The following is a 24258-nucleotide window of genomic DNA, read 5'->3' on the forward strand; positions in this document are numbered from 1 at the left end:
AGCAGGATTCAAGAAAGTAATAGACATGTATGTAGATAGCAATTGGATATATGAATGATGATGGATTCATATGATCACTTACAACTGAATAGATTTTAAAAAATGATTAAAAAATTAAGGGATATAAATCCGTATTTTTAAGGGCTTAAGCCTATTGCTAAATGACTGGTTAACGGGGAAAAAACAAACACGACGGCAACATTGGCTTAGTCTCTTATTTTTAAAAAAGTGATTTTCCTTATCGGGATGAGGAATTGTTAGCACTGATCAGGGCTGGTAAATATGTGAGCAGGTACAATGGAAGCTTATTCTCTCATGATTTTTCAATGCAAGTAGCCATGGCCTGCTTCAGCCTCTGCTTTTGCAACCCTGGGTTGCTCCTCAGAAGAAATTGCTGGTCATGTCATGTTGTGAGGTGGCTTGTTCCGCAGACTACTAAAGGTGATGGATGAGAGCTCTATCTTCCTAGAGCCAAATGCTGTTCTCTGTTATGCTGTTGTAAATCCAGAAAAAACCATTGACTTCAAGGGTGACTGAGATAATGCTTTGGCCCATTTTCACTTTAACGAAGCTCGGCAGAGTTGAGACCCTGGTTCGGACACTTCGACATACAGCCCTCTCTTCATTTTGAATTTTGGGCTTTTGTGCTGTTCTGTTAAATGTGGTAAAATATCAGTGACCCATAGCTGTAAAATCTGAATCAGATTTAAGAGGTAAAACCTGTTTCCTTTTATGAGACTTGGCCTGCTATAGTTTCCTTTTGATATGTTTAATATGCTTTCCTGTCACAAACATAAAAGGTAAGAATCCATTGAGTATTTTGTATAAAGCATATAAAGTGCTCCAGTATAAGACAGATTTGAGCATTTTGCAAGAGTAAGTGGACTCATAAAGGTAACTCCTCAAAATAGCATTGTGCCAACAAGTGTGTAAAAATACCTGAGAAGTGTGCAATTTTATCATTGAATTACTCATTCCATTGTAGTTTGACTTTCTAAAGTCAAGCAAACCAAGGAGGTCCAATATATTGACAAAAACTTGGGAACTGAAAAAATTGCAGTCTGGCTGTTGAGTTTTCCACTGTCACAGGATCTTAAACAAATATAAGGTAAAATTTGCACCACTATCCACCACTGGTAGGCATCCCCCTATTGCTAATGGCTACTTCTGAGGTATTCCTGTACTTCAGAGTACAAATTAGTTCAACCTTTAGGGACAATGTCAGGTTTAATCTAGCTGCACAACTTCAGTTTTGAATTTGTTTTTATTAAATGTAAGGTCAGTAATAAGGCAACCATGTTTTCCTGGAACTTTGGGAGGAGTGAGAAATTCCAAGAAACACAGTTTGCTCAACAGCTAAACATTCCAGTGCACTATTTGACCCAAGCATAATAGAATTCTACCAGTGAACAAGAACCTAAAACTGAATTTGAGTACGAATTGCCTATAAACAGTGAATCTTAATAGCCTTATTTTTATTAAGTTGGGGAAAACGAGAAAGGGAAGCTCAACAAAACAGTGAGCATAGATTTTTAAAATCAACTTTAACATCAAGAGGTATTAAAATAGGTCAAGTAATTTGTTTCTGAAACAAAATTAACAGTGCCTTTAAAGGCCACTTCTTATAAACTAATTTTTTATAGTTAATGACTGGTCATATAAACTGGGTGTTACTATAGCATCTTGTCTTTTATATTGCGCTCACCACAGCACTATTTGAGTATTTTGATCCCAAATGTCCTAAAATTTTCACAATCTGTATTCTGCTGGGTATATACACAAAGCAATCACTTCACCAACCATTGAAATGCTGCCACTTCTGCTGTCAGCTGGTGTTTTACACCATGGCACTACACAACAGGTTAGGGCAGGTAATACAGATAACCAAAGGAAATAAGTCAATCTTTTGAATCATCTTTCCAATTAAACATCAAAAAAATTACACATAATTATTATGTAGCTATGGATTGTCAGAAACTGTGAAAGGAGACTAAGGGCTTGGCTGCACTTGCAAGTTAGAGCGCATTAAAGCAGCCCCGGCACCCTAACTCCCGATGTGTCCACACTGGCAAGGCACGCAGAAACAGCTGTTTTGCGCAGCAAGTGCTGGGAGGGAGCTGGGAGGAGGGGAAATGCGGCGTTCTCAGGGGAGGAGGCGGGGTCGGGGCAGGGATTTGGGGAGGGGTCCAATAGGGGCAGGGAGGGGGCGGAGTTGGGGCGGGGACTTTGGAGGAAGGGGTTGGAATGGGGGTGGGGCCAGGGGGCGCAAGCTCCCACCAGGGCCATGAGAAGTTGGCGCCTATGCTCCATCCACCCCCAATTTGAAAAGCATTTTGCAGCCACTTGCACACTGGAATAGCTACCACAATGCACTGCTCTTTGTGGCGTTGCAACAGCTGCTAATGCGGCCACGCCAGTGCGCTTGCAGCTGACAGTGTAAACACACGGCAGCATTTTCCCTGCTACGGTCTCCGAAGGCTGGTTTAAGTCCCAGCTCTCTACATCTGCAAGTGTAACCATGCCCTGAGTCAATACTTATCCATCTCACTTGTGTCAGCCTTCCCTTTATGGCCCAGGTTCAGCAAAGCACTTTAATGTGCTAAGCATGTGAGTAGCCCATTGACTTTAATGGGACTTGTAATGTCTCTAAAGTTAAGTGTGTGCTTATACATGTAAGTTCTTCCCAGGATGAGGGCCACAGTTCCAATATTTTGTTTGCTTGATGGTTTCATCACCTGAACAATACTTAAATGTAGTTTTTGTTGTGTGAATTAAAATAAAACCCTATTTAGGCAGCATAAAATATTAAAAAAGTGATTGATAGGGCAAATAACTGTTTATCTACTGGAATCAAATAGCAACAGAACTGTTCAGGACTTTCATGGTTCAGTATGCACTTTATCCTTTTTTAAAGCACCAGTAAGCTATAATTAAAGCAACAGAGCCTTTCTGGTCTATTGGGTAGAAATAAACTATGTTGTTTTATACTAAGGATACTTTACCTGATAGATTGAAATAGGTCCTTGGCTAATGAAGTCATTAGTCTATTATGCAAGCCTCTCCTTAGCACTGTATTAATCAGTCTGAAGTAAGGACAGTCAAAGTACAGTTCCTTCGTGACCAGGGTGTCATTAACTGCACTTAGTGAGTGCAGCAGAGCTTTATTTAAAAGTTCTTTGTTGCTGAGATTGGTAGAATTATTGGTCACTACAGCGAGTCATTAGAGCTCTTTCAGTGAAACCCATTCTTATTGCTGTGGTATAGAGGAGAGACCTGCAGTGAAGAGAGAGGGAGAGAGTAAGGTCTAGCTGTATCTGGTGTCGATGGAAACCTTAGCATATGCTGAGTGGTAGCCAGCACTATTAGCTATTTGAATATTGGAAGCTATTCAGAGAATCAGAGAATCGTAGGACTGGAAGGGGCCTCAAGAGGTCTTCTGATTCAGTCCCCTGCACTCAAGGCAGGACTAAAGTATTATTGAGCCCTCTTCTGAGACTTGTTGGGCTGTAAACTTTGTTTTGCAAATCAAGGAATGCGTGTGAGGTGGTGAGTGGGAGGAAGTGGAGGGGGGACTGGCCATTAGTATTGTCCAAACAAATATTATTCTCAGAAATGCTCAGATGCATTAGATCATTTATATGGACATATGTACATGGGCATGCATTCCTATCATTGGACAGGGTGGTATGTGTTGATCAGTGACTCACATTGGGTCTGAACTTGCACTGCTGAAGTCAGGGTGGAATTTTTTCATTGACTTTGAATCAGATATTGCTCAGATTGAAGTCTGGCATTCTTGCAGAAACTGAGTACCTGTCAGAATTTTGTGTGGTGTGAGTGACATTCACCCCTCGAGAGAGGGCCATCACAAGCCATTTTGGGGATTTAAGTGAGTTATGGATAGTTGTGGGCTGGCCCGCTCTTCAGCGGTGAACTAAACCTTATATGAATAGATCATCTGCACAAACCCTAATGGAAGCTACACCTGTACATTGAGATGAGGCCATTGGTGACATCCTAGGGTATTCACTGAATGGTAGCACACATCTGAGGGCAAGCTCTTCCTGTAGTGAACATCCTAGCTACTTTGCTTCTCTCATCCGTAACTGGACACCAGACCTTGCCCTAGTGCTTCCTGTTGATATTTCTGTAGGGGATCTGCCTTTAAACTTCACTTTTATTTTCGTTAGACCTATCCTTCAATGTCATTGATAAAATTATTACTAAGTTAGACCTTGATACTACACATTTGCCTTACACTGCGAATGTCAACCAATAGTGCTGTCTATCCTAGGTAAACACTACTGGAAACACAACCTCTAGCATTGCCTGGATGTTGTAACAACAAAAGATAAATACTTTTCACTTGAGGATTTCAACACAACTTACATTTTATTTTAGTAAGGCTCAGAGCTCTCTCCGTGTGAGGTAGAGCCACACCTCCATTGTATAGATAAGAAAACTAGGCTATAGAAATGCAGGGGCTGATCAGACAGACCCACGTGTGTGCCTGTTTTGCGGGCCCTCACGTTGTCATGTGTTACATCTGTGTGTGTGTGTGTGTGTGTGAGAGAGAGAGAGAGAGAAAGCGAGCAAGCAAGCAGGGAAATGTTTTGGGTCACACATCGCAAAAAATCTGTCAATCAAAAATTGAGCCCAAGTCTCCAGGCTGCAAGTCCTGTGCCACAACCAGACCATTCTGTCATTAAGAATGCCCATGATTTTGCTCTTTTGGAATGGATAATATCTACCTTGTACTGTCAATAACAATGCTTGGCATTCCCTTTGGTCACAGTAAGTCATTCCCATCTGTGGAAAGCCTCTGAGAACAGCCACGTGCTGGATCACAGGAAATCTGTCAAACTGGCTCATCTGAATACACATCCTCTTTTGTGTCCCATTGTACACTTCTAGCCAGTGACTTTAATGCTTGTTCTTTCTGTTTGGTTATTCTTGCCCATGGTGCAGACAGACCCCCTGCACTAGACATTATTTAGTTCAAGACTTAGTGAAGAGAAACTATCAGTTGCGTGGAAACCATTGAAAGATGCTGATAATCTAACAGTATCTGTGGGCCACCATTATCCAAACCTCGGAAACCATTCAAAAAAGGAGTATAGCTTAATAATACCTGTGATTTACCACTGTCTAGTCCGGGATGCCGAAAATTTCTGCAGTCAGCTATTGCACAAGCAGCAGAATCTACTGAAAAAGTCTATGGCTCACAATTAGGAAACTGTGCGGAAATCTTCATTCCCAGTTCTAGGTATTACATCCCATAATTCTTTGGGTTTATATAACGCAAGAGAGCTGCAGACATTTTTTTCCCCCAAAGGGCACTGCCAAGTATACTAACTGGAACTGGTACAAGTAGTTGTTACAAATTTTGTCTTTTTTTATTTTTTGGCTAACAAATTAATGAAATAATCCTTACATTTTTCAAACACTTAATTCAAATATCTGGTATTTGTATCATGGGGTTGGTAACTTAAGTAATATGGTATCAATTCCTGCTTCCTGATAGAATTTCTGGAGCAGGAGAAAAATGAATAACACTCTTCATGGTATAAATTTACACAAGAATAATTGTTTTCTAAAATTATGATACTCCTTAAATTTCTCGTGTGAATACCTGGCACTCATCCAAATGAATGAATATGACCCCATGAATCCAAATGAACTGAAGTTGCTGTTTATATGCATGGAAATGTTAATGACTCTAGCTTTTTTACAATTTGACTAGTTCCATAAAATGCATGCTTGTCAAATAAAACACATTGGCCTGTTTTTGCCCTAACAATTGACAAGGGAATAGTAACTGTAAGAAATGTCTCAAATAACTGATGGGTCATTACACAAAGTAAAACTATTTCCCTATGTTTATTCCCCCTCCCGCCCCCCACTGTTCCTCAGACGTTCTTGTCAACTGCTGGAAATGGCCCACCTTGATTATTACTACAAAAGGTTTCCCCCGCCCCCGCTCTCTTGCTGGTAATAGCTTACCTTACCTGATCACTCTCCTTACAGTGTGTATGGTAACACCCATTGTTTCATGTTCTCTGTGTATATAAATCTCCCCATTGTGTTTTCCACTGAATGCATCCGATGAAGTGAGCTGTAGCTCACGAAAGCTTATGCTCAAATAAATTGGTTAGTCTCTAAGGTGCCACAAGTACTCCTTTTCTTTTTGTGGATACAGACTAACACGGCTGCTGCTCTGAAACCTGTCAAATAACTTTGAATTTCTATATGCACACCTGTCTTCAGTCCCCTCAGCCAGAGGTACGCAAGTTCTAAGCTGCTTTTTTACTACACCGTATGGATTATTTTCATTATCCAATACCATGTGTCATCATGCTCACCATAGACTGTTTCTTAAATGATGATATTGTAACTGTGTGCCCTACTAAGATATGTGCAAACAATATGGCATTTGGGGCATGTACCTAAAAAGGTACGAGTATTTGCCTCAATAACCAGGGCAGGTTAAAATACCTGTTTGGTTTGCTCTACTTTGGTGTAGAAGAAATTTACTGCAGTTCATACTTTCCATCATTAGTGTTGACCTCCAGCTCATGTCACAAGGTCAATTTGTTCTTCCTGTCTTTTGTTAGAGGGAAAGAGTGGCTTGGTTTTGATGGTGGGAGGCACAGGTGAAATTTGAGTCCATACTGTTTATCAGGTGTATTGAGAGAATTTCGGGGCCCTACTCCTCCTATTTCACTTTATTTACACAGATGTGACAGATGTTTTGAGCTCAGGGCCCCAGTACAATTGTTCCCCTTTCTCCTCCCCTCTCGTCGTGGATATTGGCCCAAGTTGTTGCTGTTCAATATTTTTGCATATGCCCACACGTTGGGACTAATGTTTTTTCAAATAACAACCTATAACCCTATTCCCCTTAATCTTACTCTATTTTTCACATTACCCTCAGCCCCTACACTACAAGCCTGCCCCACTTTCTTGTGCAAAATTACCATCAAACTTTAGAACACCCTTTCTCCTATACATATTCACTTGCAAACCTCACATATGCATATTCATTCTCATCTGTTGATTGTGTTGTAATTCCCTATTAGAATATTTAAAATAACGATCTTTCCAAAAATATTTAACTTCCCTATCCAGTTGGACAAACAGAGCTTTCCCACCGTACTTTCTGATCAGATTTGAAATGAGCATAGTTCTTTTTATACCCTACTTGCACATCATTGATGCTAGTGCTGCGGACCTGTTGGCTACTGATGCAGGACAAAACTTTGTACATGTGTAGGATCTATTTCAAGTGTTTTGTCTTTTAATTTCACATTGTGATGTGCTTTTTATTTTCTCTTTGAAATGGTTTGGGGCAAAATTCTGCCCAGGAACGTGTGCATAGAGCTTCTGCTGGTGCTACTGGAAGGTACATTCATGTGTTCAGGATCTGAACTTGGTCTTAAGAAGAACATTACGCATTGGATTAAAACAACTTTAAGGTCAGACTTTGCTGTCAAGCAGTTTGACAGTGTTCTGTTTATTTTGCACTCATATTTTAATGACGGCAATATTTTTCACTTCTAAACGGCGTGATTGTACAAAGCCAGCAGTGAAATGGCATTAATGGAGGTCTTACTCTGGTGATCACGAGGGGCTGTCAGTGGCTCATTTCTTCAGCTGTCATTTGTCGGAACACACTCATGTAATCTTAATGAACAGTGTGCAAAGCCATTAAAAACTCAATTACTGCTTTCTTTTTACTGCAGACGTGAGAAAATGCAATCATAAAGTGCTGATATATAAACACAATAGCCACCATCTGCTACATAGTAGCATTTCAGCTTTGCAAAGAGGATATACGTTGCAGATGCATCGATAATAGGAGTCTTATCAAGGCATCATTATGCACCAAGGGGGGAATTTTTTTAAATTTTATGGCCAGCTAGAGAGCACTTCATTGTTTAATTCACCAATTTTCAGTGGTATAGTTAATAACTATGAAATAGTGTTCAGTGTTTATGTTCACTGTCACTCTAGTGGATTTTTTAAAAATCATTTCATTTACCACCTTCCCTTCCTACTTGTTCCTGACTGATCTGAACATAACAGGTTCATTTTGTGATTTTTCAGGACATTAGCAATAATAAGATATTGTGTAAACTAATCTGTTGATCAAAGCATACTAAATTAAGTTCAAGCTGGTTTAACAAACACTCTTGTGTCCGATAAGTATGAAGACGTTCTTTTACACCACACAGAAAACTTTTTCTTGATCTCTTGGTGTACAGTTCACTACATGTTTTTTTCAGAGTAGCAGCCATGTTAGTCTGTATTCGCAAAAAGAAAAGGAGTACTAGTGGCACTGTAAAGACTAACCAATTTATTTGAGCATAAGCTTTCATGAGCTACAGCTCACTTCATTGGATGCATTCAGTGGAAAATACAGTGAGGAGATTTATATACACTCAGAACATGAAAAAATGGGTGTTATCATACACACTGTAAGGAGAGTGATCACTTAAGATGAGCTATTACCAGCAGGAGAGTGGGGGGGTAGGGGGGGCAGCAAAACTCCTAAACTGTAGAGTGACTTAACTGACTGTGGGTGTGTCAATTTGCCATGGGGATGGTACAGTGGTACTGTGCAAGCTCTTCTATGTTTTCATCAGTTAACAAGCATAAACTGTCTTGCTAGGCTTTAACTTCAGCCAGTTAATCTTAATTTCTACAGTATTCCTTTGTACATCCCTGTGTTTACTGTAGGGCATACCTTGTATATGGCAAATAAGAGATTATCTAGCTGCAAATTGTCCCATAAAACCTGCCTGTTGTCTTCAGTAACTAAATATCTAAGACTGTAACTGTGTAGTTTGGGATGGATAAAAGGTTTTGCTTTTCCACTGATGATATGGCACTCCCTGTACATATACTTGTGAATTAGTTCTAGAATTCTCAGCACAACAGTCCATTGCCATTCTGTTGAATAACAATGTTTTGTGTGTGGTGAAATGGATTTGAACTTTGTTTGAAAAACAACAACCAAGCAAAACAATCAAACCAACCCCCGAAAGGCATTCATGTTCAGCAGAAAACTCTTATTTTAACATGGGAATCTGTAATGTTGAAATAAATCTTAATTAGTATTATAGGAGCACCTAGACATCCCAGTATAGATCACAGCCTCTGGAGCAGGGATCATCTTACCATCTAAGCAGACATGTCAGATAAAGGGTGGGAGGGGCATAGAGAAGTGAAGTGAATTTCTCAAGGTCACAAAAGGTCAGTGGTTGAGCAGAAGTAGAACCCAGGAGTCCAGAGTCCCAACCCAGTGCCCTAACTGCTAGACCACACAGCCTGGCCTTCTACAGAAGCTCTGTTTTGTCTCTATTGAAGTATTTTTATTGGCTGTTTGCTCGATCATACCCAAGTCTGACACCTGGCAAATGAAGTCATTCGGATGTGAACTATCTCCAATTCAACAGGTTAATCATTAATATTTGGAGGATTTTCTTGCCATGCTGTATTTGGAGGAGAACATCACCAGACAGACATTTAAATTGTTTTATTTAACTAAAACAACAATGTTAGTATTCTGGATTTTTTTTCTTCAACAGCAAATATCTAATATTTGAACAAAACAAGTGTATTAATTTTTGAATTTAGTTAAACATTCAAGTTTTTAAAATCAGATTTGTCTTTGTTAAAATTGTTTTTAACTAAAATAGTTAAATGAAATATTAAAAAAATAAATCAACTATGTCAGGCAGGTTAACATGGGAAACTTAAAATATCGGCTTCTGCAGCTGAGTCGTCTTCACCTTCATTTTCCTGTTTGTTCATAATCTGGAAAAGAAAAACAAGCTTTCCTGCTTTTTCAGATCCCAAGCGATTTCTCAATTTGGAATGAATTAATCCAAAGGAAGAAAATATTCTTTCTACACCGGCAGAAGAAGCTACTGCTGTTAAAAGTGAGATAATCACTTCAACAATCTCTGAATCCAAGTGCTTAAGTGACTTCCACCAGTTCACTGGTGTGACTTTCTTTAAAACATCATCAGCAAACATATATTTCTTGAATGGTTCACCCTTAGCTCTGAAGTTTATTATAGTTGGCATTATGGAGGGATGATTGCTGGATGTCCGTGTCATAGCCAACTCCTCTTCTTCAGCAGTTAAGGTTTGACCCTGATACTGAGTATTGAGAATATTTGCAAGAAAATGAGCTGGAGATAGTGCTTGTCCCATTCATTTTTTTTAATGCTTGTAATTTAACTCTGTCATTGCATATTTCTCTATTTAAGATCTCCCTGAGTTCCTTCCAAATTTCAACAGTGTCAGCAATAAAACAGCAATTTCCCTGCATTTTGTTCAAGGCTACGGAAATAGGCTTCAGGGTACTCAGCATTGTTCAATGTTTCTCTTAAGCCCAATGTTGAGAGCTTTGGCTGTGACAGCGCCATCTATTTTTTCATGATTTTATTCACAAACTGTCATCCGATTAGGCCAGTTCTTGATACAGTGCTCAAAACAGTCCACTGCTGAGTTCCATTGCACTTCTTGTGGGACAGTTAGCTTGGTTCCTCCCACTTTTTTCAGAGCAGCTGCTGCAAAGCGGTTGTTATGGAAGTATTTTGCAATTTCAACAATATTAGCCTTTATTTCTGGAACACTGAAGTCTTTGGCTAGGAGGTGCATCAAATGAGCACTGCAACTGTATGTTATTAGCTTGGGACTCTCTGCACTCTCTTCTAAATTTCTTCTCACCTTGGATACATTTGCAGCATTGTCTGTGACCAAGCTGCGTACTAGACATTTGAATTCTTTTTCAGTTTGTTATAGCTTTTACTGCATGCACAGCGGAATACTTACAAGAAGTAGCATTTCCTGATTTATCAATAGTTTCTGTAAGGAAGACATTCCCTTCTTCGGTTGTCAAACAAGCACGTACAACGGGATCATTGTGAATATTGCTCTACCCATCAAGACTCAGGTTAACAATTTTACCCTCTAGATCTTTTGCACACTGTTAAATTTCTCTTTCATACACTTCATCCAGGAATTTGCCTGCGACATCTGCTCTGTTGGGTGGACTGTATCCTGGTCTTAATGACTGAACCATGTTAATGAAGCATGAGTTCTCAATCATACGGAAAGGAAAGTTTGTTGCATAAACAAACCAGACAATTTTTTCATCAATTACCTCTTTTTATAATCTGATGGTTCTTATCACAAACTTATCTATGGTTGTTTCTGAATGATGGAGATTTTTTTTTCTTTTTGCTACTGTGGCTATGTGACATACATGATGTGACTGAAACACTATAATTGGCAGGTAACTCTGAAACTATAGAAAATAATGGTGATCGTGAAGGTGGAAAGTCTTCAGAATCCTGTATGTTGAAGATGGATTCTCCTAAACAAAATAAGTCAATGCAGTTATTTAATTATTATTTCCATACTGTTCATTTAGTATTACTCATTGCATTCACTGACACTCAGTACTACTTTATAGGTGAAATTGTAAAAGGAAGATCTGCCTATTGCAGCTATTTATTTTTTATCACAACTGCATCTAAAATGATAGTACCATAGAGTAACAACTATGTTTTTTGCTCAAATATGAGAATTCAAGAATAGTCCAGAAGGAAGACGGGCAGCCCTTAAGAAAGAAGTATGAAATAAAAAAGTTTACCATCCTGAAGATCCTGCATGTTCAGACATGTTCCTTTGATCATCTTCAACGCAGCTTCCTCCTGAGAAGGAACACTTCTCATGATGTTGTTTCATTTGGGCAACCAGGCCTTGCATTTCTTTGTTGCACTGTTTGCATTTTGCATGCATGCCTCTCTTACCCACAGGTAGAGAAATTTCATTAAAATATTCCCAATATAGGTCTCTTTTACGGCTTCCTGCCATTATAGGTTTTCCCTTCTAGTGAGAGAATGGTATGGTAGATCTCAAATCAATCTTACACGCAGAAAGACCTCAAGACTTCCAGAATGTGCTGCTCAAACAGTTTCACTTTTGTTTCTACTGCCTGTCCTTCCTGTCTCACATTTATCTCCAGACTTCTTTTTCTTGTTAACATCTATTCCATCCCCAACAATCTTCTATTCTTTGAACTTTTTGAAACTTTGCACTTTTAGAGAGAGGTAAGGGATTCACTCTGTGTACACAAATTTGCAGAGGGACAATAGGGTTGAGGTCTGTTATTTCTCACCTCTCTATATTATTTATTTATTTATTTTCTTTTAAAACATTTTTGCTGTTAACAAGCATGTTATCTCTGGAGACACAAATCCACAGTTTGAGAACAGCAAAACTAAGCATCTCTGATGGTATCTTCTAGACCAGTGGTTCCCAAACTAGGGGCGCCGCTTGTTCAGGGAAAGCCCCTGGCGGGCCGGGCTGGTTTGTTTACCTGCTGCATCCACAGGTTCGGCCGATCGCTCCCACTGGCAGCTCCAGGCCAATGGGGGCTGCGGGAAGGGCGGCCAGCATGTCCCTCAGCCCGCGCCGCTTCCTGCAACCTCTATTGGCCTGAGCTACAATGTATCTTAATTAAAACTATCTTTAGCATTTTATCAAAAAAATCTGATTTAAATTAAAAAAATCTGATTTTTTGAAATTTTTTTTTAAAATCATTGATTTCTATCCAGCCTGTTTACTATTATATTTGGTGGGAGCAGAACTGGATCAACAATGAATGCTTTTTAAAATCCCAGCATTTGACCTTGTGCTGTGCTTTGGCATGGTCTTCCTATTACAGAGAGGAATCAGCTGCAAAGTTTGGATTCAGATCTAAGGTTTCTGAAAGTCCAAGGGTACTTGAATTTCAAGTTTCTTGGGTAACATCCATGCCTATTTCTACCACCTTGAGATGTAGGTTAGAATGGCCCAGAAAGGCTCTGCCTGTCACTTTTCTTGTTGCTCAGTGCAATTGTTTTCTCATCTTTACTTACATTGTGGTTGAATTTCATAAAGTCCTAAGAGATGTTTTTTCCCCTTTAGTATAAAAGACTTACTGCCTTCTGCATCCTTGCCTCTCTTGATTCTTTACTGAGAGAGAGAGAGAGAGACACTGAGTATGAACATGGTGGGAGGAAAGGATTTCGTGGGGGAAAGCTGCCGGTGTCCGTTGATATAAATTTATAGCATATGGCTGTTCACTGAACAGACTTGATCAAAATGTTTATCTGGCTCTTCTGGGTGTCTGTCACACTGCTGCAGCGTGGATTAGAAAGGAAAGGGGAACTTCTATAGGTTAGAACTGAAGTGAGCCTTTCCAAACTCAATCTTCTGTGAACTGCAAGAGGCCAGCGGAGAAACACATTTGTGGCATGACTTGGCAGCAGTATCGGAACTGAGAATGTCAAGAGGGTTGCGTTTGATTAAAAATGATCATGCCTGGCTGCTGAAACACAGAGATTTTTTCCCCTCCTCTCAATACTTTTTTTCCCAGTTTTCCTGAATGTGCCCACACCAAAAGCCAATTCTTTGAATAGAATCAAACCAAATAACTCCGTTAACGGCTTTCTCATTGCTAATGTGTTTTGTCACCTTGATGCGTCTGTGAAGAGACAAGTTTAAAACCGTGTCTCAAAATAAAATGCTTGGTGTAGCAAGCTGTGTGTTCCTCAACACCCACTGCTGTGGTTTATATAAGGTAAGCTCCAGGGTAAACAAACTCATGAATCCCTTCTAATCTTATACCACCTCCCACTCCAGCGTTTTCACTCTGAATGCCACTTGTGTCCAGTTCTTCCTACCAGTGGTTTAACTGTCCTTGTTGCATTGTTTCTAGCTGGCATGTCACTGTGACACTCATGCGTTTAATTCTTCTGGACTTTGGCAACTAGGGATGCTGTTAATGCAGGGCAGTGTTCGGAGGTTTACTATGCAGAGATGTTGGGTTGGATCTTGTGCTGATGTAAGCTGGCACAGCTCTGCAATGGTGCTACGCTGACTTATGGCAACTGGGGGCCTCACCCACTGCATCCTTTTCTGTTGGGTATGCCATCGGGGGAGCCAGGTATGCAAGGGTGTACACACATTGTGGAGGGCTGGTTACTACATGAATATGGCATTACCAAATTCATGGTCCATTTCATGTTCATAGGATTTAAAAAATCTTAAATTTCACAGTTTCAAATATTTAAATCTGAAATTTCACAGTTATGTAACAGTGGGGGTCCCGACCCAAAAGGAGGTTGTGGGGGGTTCTCAGGGCTGTTGTAGGAGGGTTGCAGTATTGCTACCCTTACTTCTTCTCTGCTGCTGGTGGTGACCTAGGGGTGACAGTGGGCGAGAAGCTGAATATGAGTCAGCAGTGTGCCCTTGTTGCCAAGAAGGCCAATGGCATTTTGGGATGTATAAGTAGGGCATAGCGAGCAGATCGAGGGACGTGATTGTTCCCCTCTATTCGACATTGGTGAGGCCTCATCTGGAGTACTGTGTCCAGTTTTGGGCCCCACACTAGAAGAAGGATGTGGATAAATTGGAGAGGGTCCAGCGAAGGGCAACAAAAATGATTAGGGGTCTAGAACACATGACTTATGAGGAGAGGCTGAGGGAGCTGGGATTGTTTAGCCTGCAGAAGAGAAGAATGAGGGGGGATTTGATAGCTGCTTTCAACTACCTGAAAGGGGGTTCCAAAGAGGATGGCTGTAGACTGTTCTCAATGGTAGCAGATGACAGAACGAGGAGTAATGGTCTCAAGTTGCAGTGGGGGAGGTTTAGATTGGATATTAGGAAAAACTTTTTCACTAAGAGGGTGGTGAAACACTGGAATGCGTTACCTAGGGAGGTGGTAGAATCTCCTTCCTTAGAGGTTTTTAAGGTCAGGCTTGACAAAGCCCTGGCTGGGATGATTTAACTGGGAATTGGTCCTGCTTTGAGCAGGGGGTTGGACTAGATGACCTTCAGGGGTCCCTTCCAACCCTGATATTCTATGATTCTATGACGCTGCTTTCAGAGCTGGGTGCCCAGCCTGCAGCGGCCACTCTCCAGCTCTGAAGACAGCACAGAAGTAAGGCTGGCAATACCGTGACCTGCCCAGATTTCTTGGGGGAGTCCATATTTCCCCGTCCATGATGAGTTTTTCTTGGCCATGAATTTGGTAAGTCCCTATATATGAAACCTGGACCAAAAAGATGTATGTTAATTTTAAATCAGAAGGAATATTTTCCTGCCCCATTATATAAAATGAGATTGACAGAAGAAAATTCAAAACTAGAACTCTTATAATACTTTGGTGTTAGCAGGCCCAACATCTGCTTGTATCTCTACCTGGTAAGTTTTATATCCATACAATAGGAGGCTTCAGCTCCGTGAAATGAAAATTCTTTGTTTTCTGACTGCTGCAGATCAGGTAGAATCATTTACTTTTCTGATACAATTGCTCTGAAAAAACAAAATCAAACCCCCTCTTCTCTTCCCTTCCCCTTTTCCCTTCTTTCTCTCTAGGTTCCTTCATGATGGTGAATAGCTCTGGACGGGCATCTGGGCAGAAGGCTCACTTGCTGTTGCCCACCTTGAAGGAAAATGACACTCACTGCATCGACTTTCATTACTACCTGTCTAGCAGAGACCGCTCCAGCCCTGGCTCGTTGAATGTCTACGTGAAGGTTAATGGTGGACCACAGGGTAACCCCATCTGGAATGTGTCAGGGATTGTTACTGAAGGTTGGGTGAAGGCTGAGCTTGCCATCAGTACATTCTGGCCACACTTTTATCAGGTATGCGTTTGTAATATTTCCTCCGCCAAAGATTTGCTCTGAGTTTGGGGCTGGGCTATTGTTAGCCAAGGAGGTTATGAATGTTAGCTCTGAAATAACAATACTTACGTTTTTTTTCCCTGTACAATATTGGAGCAATTGTTACAATATGTCATGAGCTCATACCCCATCACAGGCAAGAAAGGGTTAAAGTTCCAGTTAGTCATTCACTTCACCTGGGTGGTAGTAATGAGGTAGTTCCTTGTCAGCCAGGGGAGGTGGGACTAGGGAAGGATCAGGTAATAACAGGCAGCTGGGCCTTACAAATAGGTTGAGAGTCAAGCTGCTGGCTGACTGTCTTGCTCGCTCCCATGAAGGGGTAAGATGCTAGAGGCCTCAGGAAGACTTGAGCTGGGCAGAACAATACTCAGTAGCAGAGCTGGAGAAAGGCAAGGGGATGATCACAGGAGCCAGAGGATAGTTACTGTGTCTTTGGGACTACACCTGGACATTTTGTCACCTTGGAAAGGGAGCTGAAATAACCACATTTCAGCCAGAGAGCTGACTGGCATGTAAAGGCAGATGGCCTAAAGGGGGCACTAGAGGAGAAGAAACTCTGCAACATTGCATGCAGACATGAGGGGAGGGATTGATGGACCTGCTGACAAGAAGCAGTTTATTCTAGCTGTCTGACTGAGCAGCAGGATTCCTGATTTCTGGTCCTGCCTCTGCTCCTTGGTCTCTTTGTGAATCTCTTCGGGGCAACCTCCCTGCCTCAGTTTCCCCATCTGTAAAATGGCGTGAACGCTTACCTACCCAATTAGTGCTGTGAGGCTTCCTTTGCTGATGGCTGACATGCTTTGATATCCTCTTACGAGTGATGTTTATACAAGTAAAGAGTCTTAGTTTTAGAACTGGACTTGTGTATGGTGATTCTGTATGGTGGGAGCCTCCAGGCATCTTGAAGCATGCTGCTTTCTTAAGAACATAAGAATGGTCCTACTGGGTCAGACCAAAGGTCCATCTAGCCCAGTATCCTGTCTGCTGACAGTGGCCAGTGCCAGGTGCTCCAGAGGGAATGAACAGAACAGGTCATCATCAAGTGATCCATTCCCTGTTGCTCATTCCCAGCTTCTGGCAAACAGAGGCTAGAGACACCATCCCTGCCCATCTTAGCTAATAGCTATTGATGGACCTATCCTCCATGAATTTCAACACACTTGCTTCTGGAAGGCTTTCAGCTCCTGGAGGGAGGGCTTTATTGAGCCAGTTATTGGTCAGCACTGATGTGTTCTGAGAATAAGGATGTGTAAATCCTTCCACCTGCATTTACCATGGCTCTGCATAAAATTGGATAAATATATATGCAAATTTAACTAGACATTTAACTATCTGCACATACTTAACCCAGTTTGTGCATGCACCCCAGCTGATTGCATGAGCAAGAGTGCTTGACATTTGTTCACTCACCTTTGCATTTGGGCGGTTGCTGTTTTTGAAAGCTTGGCCCAGATTCTGAATCTGAGTGGGCTCTTTGTCTGTTTCCTTTTTCTCCTGAATCCTCCCTTCCCCTCTTGGAGTTTCTGAGTTGAACTTAACACCAGCAGCCTGGCATCTAATAGGGCATCTTTGGATCAATTTTTGCCATCTTGTAAACTTGCTAAATAAAGTGGAATACGTTTAGAATAAGGGCTGCTTGTGGCACAGTTTTGCCTCTGCTGCCTAGCTGACTCCTTCCCTGAGTCTTAGAGTAACTTCCTCTCTGGTGTCTCAAGCTCTTCTTCCTGTCCCCAAGAGCAGGAGGTAGGTCAGAACTACATCTGCTGGAACTGTGCCAGCTCCCACCAAGATTGATAGTCCTGCTAGTTTAAAAACCCAGGCCCCTTTCAGATTGGAGGGCATGCTGAATGAAAGTTAGCCCATCTGAACTCCAGTGAGTGCCGATGATGGTGATTTCTGTGGTATGGACACAGAACTGTGATATGTCCGCTGGGAACAGGACTAAGAGCAGCAAACCCATTGCATCCTATCCCAGTCCTGGTTTCTGAAAAGAGTAAGAACAGACCCTTCCCAGAAGTCAGCCTCAAATGGGCAGGGAATTAGAGTTAGAGAAGAATAGACAAGTTTCGTAAACCTTAGACTGTGAGGTGCTTTATATACCAATCCTGAACTGAAACTACATGCTTTGACCTTCCAGCATTCCATGCAGATTGTGGACAGTGTGGACATAACAGTGGGCACTCCTAGCACAAGGAGCAAGTGGACAGTCTCATTCTGCTGCTGCGCAAGTTCCTGCATCAATTTCAGTCAAGTAGGAGCACATGACAGTTGTCTAATCTGGGCTATGGCCCTTTCATATAGGGCTGTGCACTCATTCAAAAGCATCCCCACCAGAAGCTACTGTCTTGTTGCCAACACCTGAGTGTATCCAGGGCTACTGGGAGATTTAATGCAGTCCGCCATGATTTTTTGTTTGCTGCCAGCAAGACATCATCAGTTGTTAATCAGGGGTTTTTCAGTGGCATCAGAGAGTTGCCTGGGTGAAAGATGTTAGAAATGCTGATCAAGTCCAGATGTGGCTGGAATTTCATAGTTGCTGTCTCATTATTAGTCTTCCCCAAACAGAGACTGGGCTTCAGTTAGCTAAGCCGGTTTTCACACCAGCAGCTCTATTTGTAAGCAGCAGATAAATTCTGTATACTCAAGTGCAGGTAGCACTCTACTCTTCTGGAATGGTTCCCTAGAGGAAGAAGGGAGGTCGGTGGTTCAGGACTATTTAGCCTAAAGAAACTGTTCGCCCAAAGAAGGGAGGCAGATGTAGAGAGCAGCTGCAGTGCTGTCTGGTGGGGATTTGGGAGTCAGCTGGCTTTGTGAGATCAGGGACTAGCTGTGCTGTGCAAAGGGACCACTGCAATTTTATTTACACAGAAGCACTAATATGCCATTTTATGGGCTAAGTGAAGTGAAACTTTATTAGGAATGTGCAAGCCACGCTTTGGGCTCTTGCTGACTTTTCCAGGAGAAACTCATTATAGTGGAAGGTTTCAATTATATTTTACTACATTAATTTTGCAGCCACCTGTTTACTGCACCATCATGTGGCCTGTTCCAAACTCCTTTCTATGCACGTTCTTGGTCTTAAATCAGCACTTTCTTTTCGTGCAGGATACTTTTACTGTTCTATCAGAGACAAAAAGGAATGGCAAGGAACTGCCCACCTATACATTGTAGGAGAGGTACATAAATTGCTGATCAGAGGTACAAATGGGTAGGAATTACTGTAGATGAGATTATGCAAAAGGCAGATAACATTCCACAGCTGAGTGGACTGACAACAGCAGATGGTACTTTCTTTTCCCCTTGCTTTTAGTAATTGGATGTGATGTTGTTTTTTAAATCTGAGCCATGGTGGCTTCTTCCCTTCCAGCCAGAAAGCACTTTGGTTCTTGTCCTTTTTTTTTTTTTTTTTTTGTGGTTGGTCCTTCCAGTCATTCCCACTCCGCTCAAACTTCCAGTCTTCTCAGGGTGGCTGTTAAACCTCACAGATTCACCAGTCTCTAACTGTACAAACTGTCTCTATCTGATGGCCTATAAACCAATGGTCATCCCAGGTCTTGCTACATTCAACCAAGACAATGGAGAATAGACTGAGGGAAATTTGTTTACTTAAAAGGAGGAAGCGAGAAACTTTGTCCCCATTCACTCTTGTTGGTGACCTCATGCAATACCTGAGGCTATCGGCAGACTGAGCTCAAAGATGGCTGTAATCTGGGTACCTAGCTGCCTGGTGGGTTCCTCATCTCCCAGTTGTCAGGAAGTGGCACATCTTGATCCTGAGCCTTAGAAATATTCCTTGTTTTAAAAGCCTTTCCACCCTACTGTCAGTTTTAATCTAGTAGTGCATGCCCAGAAAATTCAGATTGATTCACTGAGGCTTGAAAGCATGTCCAGTGTTTCACAATGAACTCTTAAGATAGTGTTTCAAAAGCAACGGACAACCAGGAAAATTTGTCTCCACATCAAAACACGGAATTTATGTCAGACAAAATATGGAGGATGCTCTTGATGCACAGATGCGCCTCTGGAGTCATCAGCAGGAACAGTGTTGTGTTAGTAGGCTGGGAATTAGGCATCTAACTCCTCTAGGTGCTTTTCAAAATCCCACCATTAAGAAATAAATTTCCAAAAACATCTGCCTTGTGCCTGACCCTCCCAGGAAGCTTCAGCTACTACTCAAAGCTATAGAGAGTCTGGCTATCTGAATACTGGTAATCAAGCCAATTTCCTGAGGTCACATTTTCAGTGCTGGCAATCCTGCACAAGATTTACACGAGTTATCCAGTTATAAAGGCATTCTGTTGAGACATATATATATGAGGATGGTGGAGATTTATAATGGCTACCCCAGATTTTGTCACACTTGGATTCACAGCCTGAATAGGTGTTTAGCATAGTGAGGAAAAGCCATAAAAGGACTGGGAGAGAGTTTATACGTGTAATCACTGAATTATTGTGTGCCATAAAGATGGGCTAAGCTCCAGAATGCACCGAGTGCAGTACTGGAGTCTGCCAGTAAAAGCTAGTGAGATGTACAGCAAAGAACATTATTGATCTGTGCCTTAAGAAAGCAGTTGTTGTACAACAGATGAACCAGGCTACTTTGCTAACACAGGCACTGTTTGTATAAAGTAGCAGTGACATGTAAGGGTTGTTTATTGGGAAAGAAACACGAAATGGCTTGGATTTTACTATCCTCAAAGGCATTTAAGAAGGTTCCAAAAGTGTAAAGCTTTGCATTTTGTCTGTTTCTATTATTGAGCTTTGAGAGGTTTGTTAAAATACAAAATACTGTTAAGGGCCAAAATCTGCAACTTTTAGAATGAGTAAGGAATCCCATTGGACTAAGAAATAAAAGTGTCACATATAGAATTGGGCCTTTAAATTACCATGCATCTCAGCTTCCTCCAGGCCCCCTGGGCCCCAATTCTCTGCCTCCCATAAAATCTGGTCTGCTGTCATGGTGCTGGGGTCTAGGTTGGTGTAATGCAAAGGGAGAAGGAAGTTCTTTGAGCTTGGATTGATGGAAGAAATTAGAGCATGAAGAGTTCACGATGGCAGGCAGGCAGAGAGTGAGACATCTTCTGAAGCAGGCTTGCCTACTATTGTTCTGCAGATTCAGATCATTGAGAGGGGTGGAAAACATGGGGCTGAGGACAGAATGTGTGGGGCTGATTCTCATCTACTAACTCAGTAAGCAGTGGTTGCCCTGAGCCATCTGTCTCAGTCCAGTGTCAGTCCAGTATGCCATAAAGGACATTACACACTGGCTAGTCAACAGTAGTGAACAGAAGCTTCTGTGGTCTAGCATTTGCTTTTGTCAGCTACTGATAGCGAAGGGCAATGCCTAACCCTTCTCAGAAGAGTTCTCTTGAAGGTGAGCTGTCTGGGCTCTGAAGAAATTTCCTTGTGTGGAAGGTAGGGAAGCTGATAAAATGGTTTAAGGTGCTTTTTGAGCAGACCATTTTCCAAATGAACCTTCCTTCCTCATGTATTCAAAAATTAAAACAATATTAAGGTTACAGTTTGCAACCTAAGTTTGAAAGGAGCTGCAGCAGTAATTTCTCAAGTCATCTTCCTGATCACTGCAATATGTTTCTTCAACAGCGTGCTCATTTTAAAGAGCTTAAGCAAGAGGTCCCATATTGTGGGTTTACATGACACCATAGCACTAGAATGCAAGTAGGTGGCTCATCAAGAACCCTTTCCTTTTTCAAAGCTGCATGTGTAACCCCAACATGTGGTTTTCTCTCTCAGGTATTTGCCTAACTCTTCAATAACTGGTGTTACCAATTTATCCTGTTGCTGCTGTACCTTGGGTAATGTGTTCCTTAACTACTCTCCTATGTATTTAAATTCCATTCCTGACTTTATTCAGTACTTGACCTTTCCTTATCTTAAATCCTTTGCCCCCTTTGTTCTTATATTTCATACAATTTCTAATGCTTTTGCTGAATCTGTCTTTTCAGGACTTTTATTTCAAAAGGTCTAATTTTTGTGTGTTCTTGGTATACTAGGAGTAGTACAATCTTAGTGTTTTCTTCCATAAAAAAAGGGAGATAGGCAAACTTGAGAAGAAATAAAGTTTTGGAAGCCCAGATGCAAAACAAACCAACCCTATTTGATTACAGAAAGCCCATTGACTATTTGCTTTCATTGACTATCTTGGGTGTTGCCAGTGCAAAGAGACCAAGTATTGACCAAATGGGGCAGTTTATCTTTCTATCAATAAAAATGTTCTCTGTGGGTGAAATTTAGCTCTGTGCAGAGAGCCAGCTGAACGGCCACTGATATTCAGCCTGCACTTTCCTTTATCTTTATTCCAGTCATACCATGCTAAATTTCTCCTTACCTTTGTTGTTTACACCATCCAAATATTTGCAAGCAGTTCTGATCTGCCCACCCCCATCCTTTAGCTTTTTATTACACAAATTGCACATATTCAGTTCTTCTTCCTAAAACATTGCATTGGCTTGTTTTTCTTTTCTTGAGCTTTTCTCTGAGCTTCTAGGCTGTCTATCCTTGTCTGATAAGGAGGTGCCCAAAACTGAGAACAATATTGCAGGAGCATTCTCCGGGTTACAGCAAAAGACCATTTTGCTCTGCTGTGTGACTTGATGTCTTTGTGTGTGCAGCCCCAAATGTTTGGGCATGTTCACTGCCATACGGTATGGTACTCTTAAACAGCTCTTCTGAATACATTCTCTCCTCCAGGAGGATAGATTTTTTTAAAAAAAATTAACATACAGCATGTGTAGAGATACTACATATCATATTTTTAGAACAATATTTCATTCTCCATTTCTGTTGGTTTGATTCAGGAAGGGTAGAAACTACCCTGTATAGAAGACTCTTCTTGCAATCCAGCTACTGGAAACCCCAGTTAACATTGCTGTGATTTTACAGCTGTTTTGCTTGCACAGGAATTGTATGTAAGCCAAATCAATTTCTTCCTCCAAAACAATCCATGCAGGGCTTGTGGTTACATGGGGATCTGGCTCCTGAGAAACTCCTGAATTCCCCAGCTATGGGGCATCTGAAAGACAAGGTGTTAACTGTGTCCTGTGTCTTAACTGGGACTCTTACAATTTATGAATTCTGGTTGAAATGGTGATATTATATTTTGGAAAAAAATGCTGTATCATGAATGCCTCTGTGTTGGTGGCTCTACCATTGCAGACGGGTCCCATAGCAGGTAGATATCAGACAGAGACAATGTGGGTGCTTAGGACTCAGTGACCCTTATCAGATGCAAACACCTGGGAACACTGGGTGACCTGAAGCCTTGGAAATCCAGTCCAGTTGATCCCTCAGAAGGGAGCAGGGAAACTTGCCAGGACAAAAGAGGCCCAGTGACCAGGAAGGGTTTAAATAGAGAAACACACAGGACCAGGGAAGCCAGACAGGAAGAGGAAGCATGGGACAGGAGAGAGCAAGGTCCTGCAAGCTGGTGATGGAATCCATGAGGGAGAGAGGCCAGTCAGAATGGAACAGCCTGAATAAGGCATGGGATGCTCTGTCTATCTGCCTTCCTGGACCCAGATGGTCCCCCAAGGGCTTACAAGGGAAGGGTAAGCTAGTGAGGGACCATGTGGTTTAAGAGGCTTGTTGTCGTGTATGATCTGTGCTCTTGTGCTTTACAGGATGAAGTATAAAAGAGCAAATTTGTTAGACTCTGTACAAGGAGTAAGAGTGTTGACTGCTTCACAACTGCTGCATACCCACATAATCCAGAAGTTTCACAGCTTTGGGGTGGAGTTCTGGGAGAGGGTGTGTTTTAAGTATGGGGGAGTCTGAGAGGTCACTTCTGTTTCCAGGTGAGCTAGGCAGCTGGACAACAGGTTCCAGTTCTCAGGGTGGGCTTCTAGACAGCAGATCTGTGCCCTGAGAGAATGTCTAGGGACCCGGAGATTGGGGAAGTGGCTGGACTCTGTTCAGGATCCAGGGGCTTAAAACACCCCTTGGAATCCAGACCACAGAGGGCTGGATTCCCCTCACATCAGTCCTAGTGAGTAGTCACGAGGGGCCACTTGCTAGGATCTATAACAGGTACACCTTCCACGTCTACTGACTTCCCAGAGTGGGCCTCAGATTGGCACAGAATCTCAGCTCAGGTGGGTCTTTATTCCAAATAAAAGACTGGCCAAAGGGTTCTCTGTTCCTGGTAATGAGGTAAATTAGGTTATCACAAATCTCTAGAAATTTCTGTATACCAAATGGAGTTGAAATTCAATGCAAAACCTAGTTGAGAGTACATCTTGATATGCGTGCACACACTGAACAGGTCTTTATTCCCCACCAAGAATGACAGAATCTGAGAATCCTAGATGATTCAGGCACTTGGGTTGGGTGGGAGGAGGCAAAAGTTAAAATGACTATTGCAGTTAGTGTTTATAAGAAAGGCTTTTCTCACTGTGTTTCAGGTGATATTTGAATCCGTGTCTTTGAAGGGACATCCGGGGTACATAGCTGTGGATGAAGTCAGAGTCCTTGCCCATCCATGCAGTAA

At 41.7% G+C, this 24258-nt stretch overlaps 1 protein-coding gene across 9 annotated transcripts in view; it reads left to right on the forward strand.

Annotated features, from left to right (window-relative positions):
* The window catches only part of PTPRT (protein tyrosine phosphatase receptor type T), a 740387-nt gene that overhangs the window by 261655 nt on the left and 454474 nt on the right, over positions 1-24258 (forward strand). For all 9 annotated transcript variants that reach the window (XM_048819787.2, XM_075118814.1, XM_075118815.1 and 6 more), the window contains exons 3-4: positions 15442-15713; positions 24173-24254. In XM_048819787.2, the coding sequence (XP_048675744.1) occupies positions 15442-15713; positions 24173-24254 (354 nt within the window). The remainder of the gene's footprint in view (positions 1-15441; positions 15714-24172; positions 24255-24258) is intronic.

The sequence above is a fragment of the Caretta caretta genome, chromosome 13 (genome assembly GCF_965140235.1).
Source record: "Caretta caretta isolate rCarCar2 chromosome 13, rCarCar1.hap1, whole genome shotgun sequence".
NCBI classification, from domain to species: Eukaryota; Metazoa; Chordata; order Testudines; family Cheloniidae; genus Caretta; species Caretta caretta.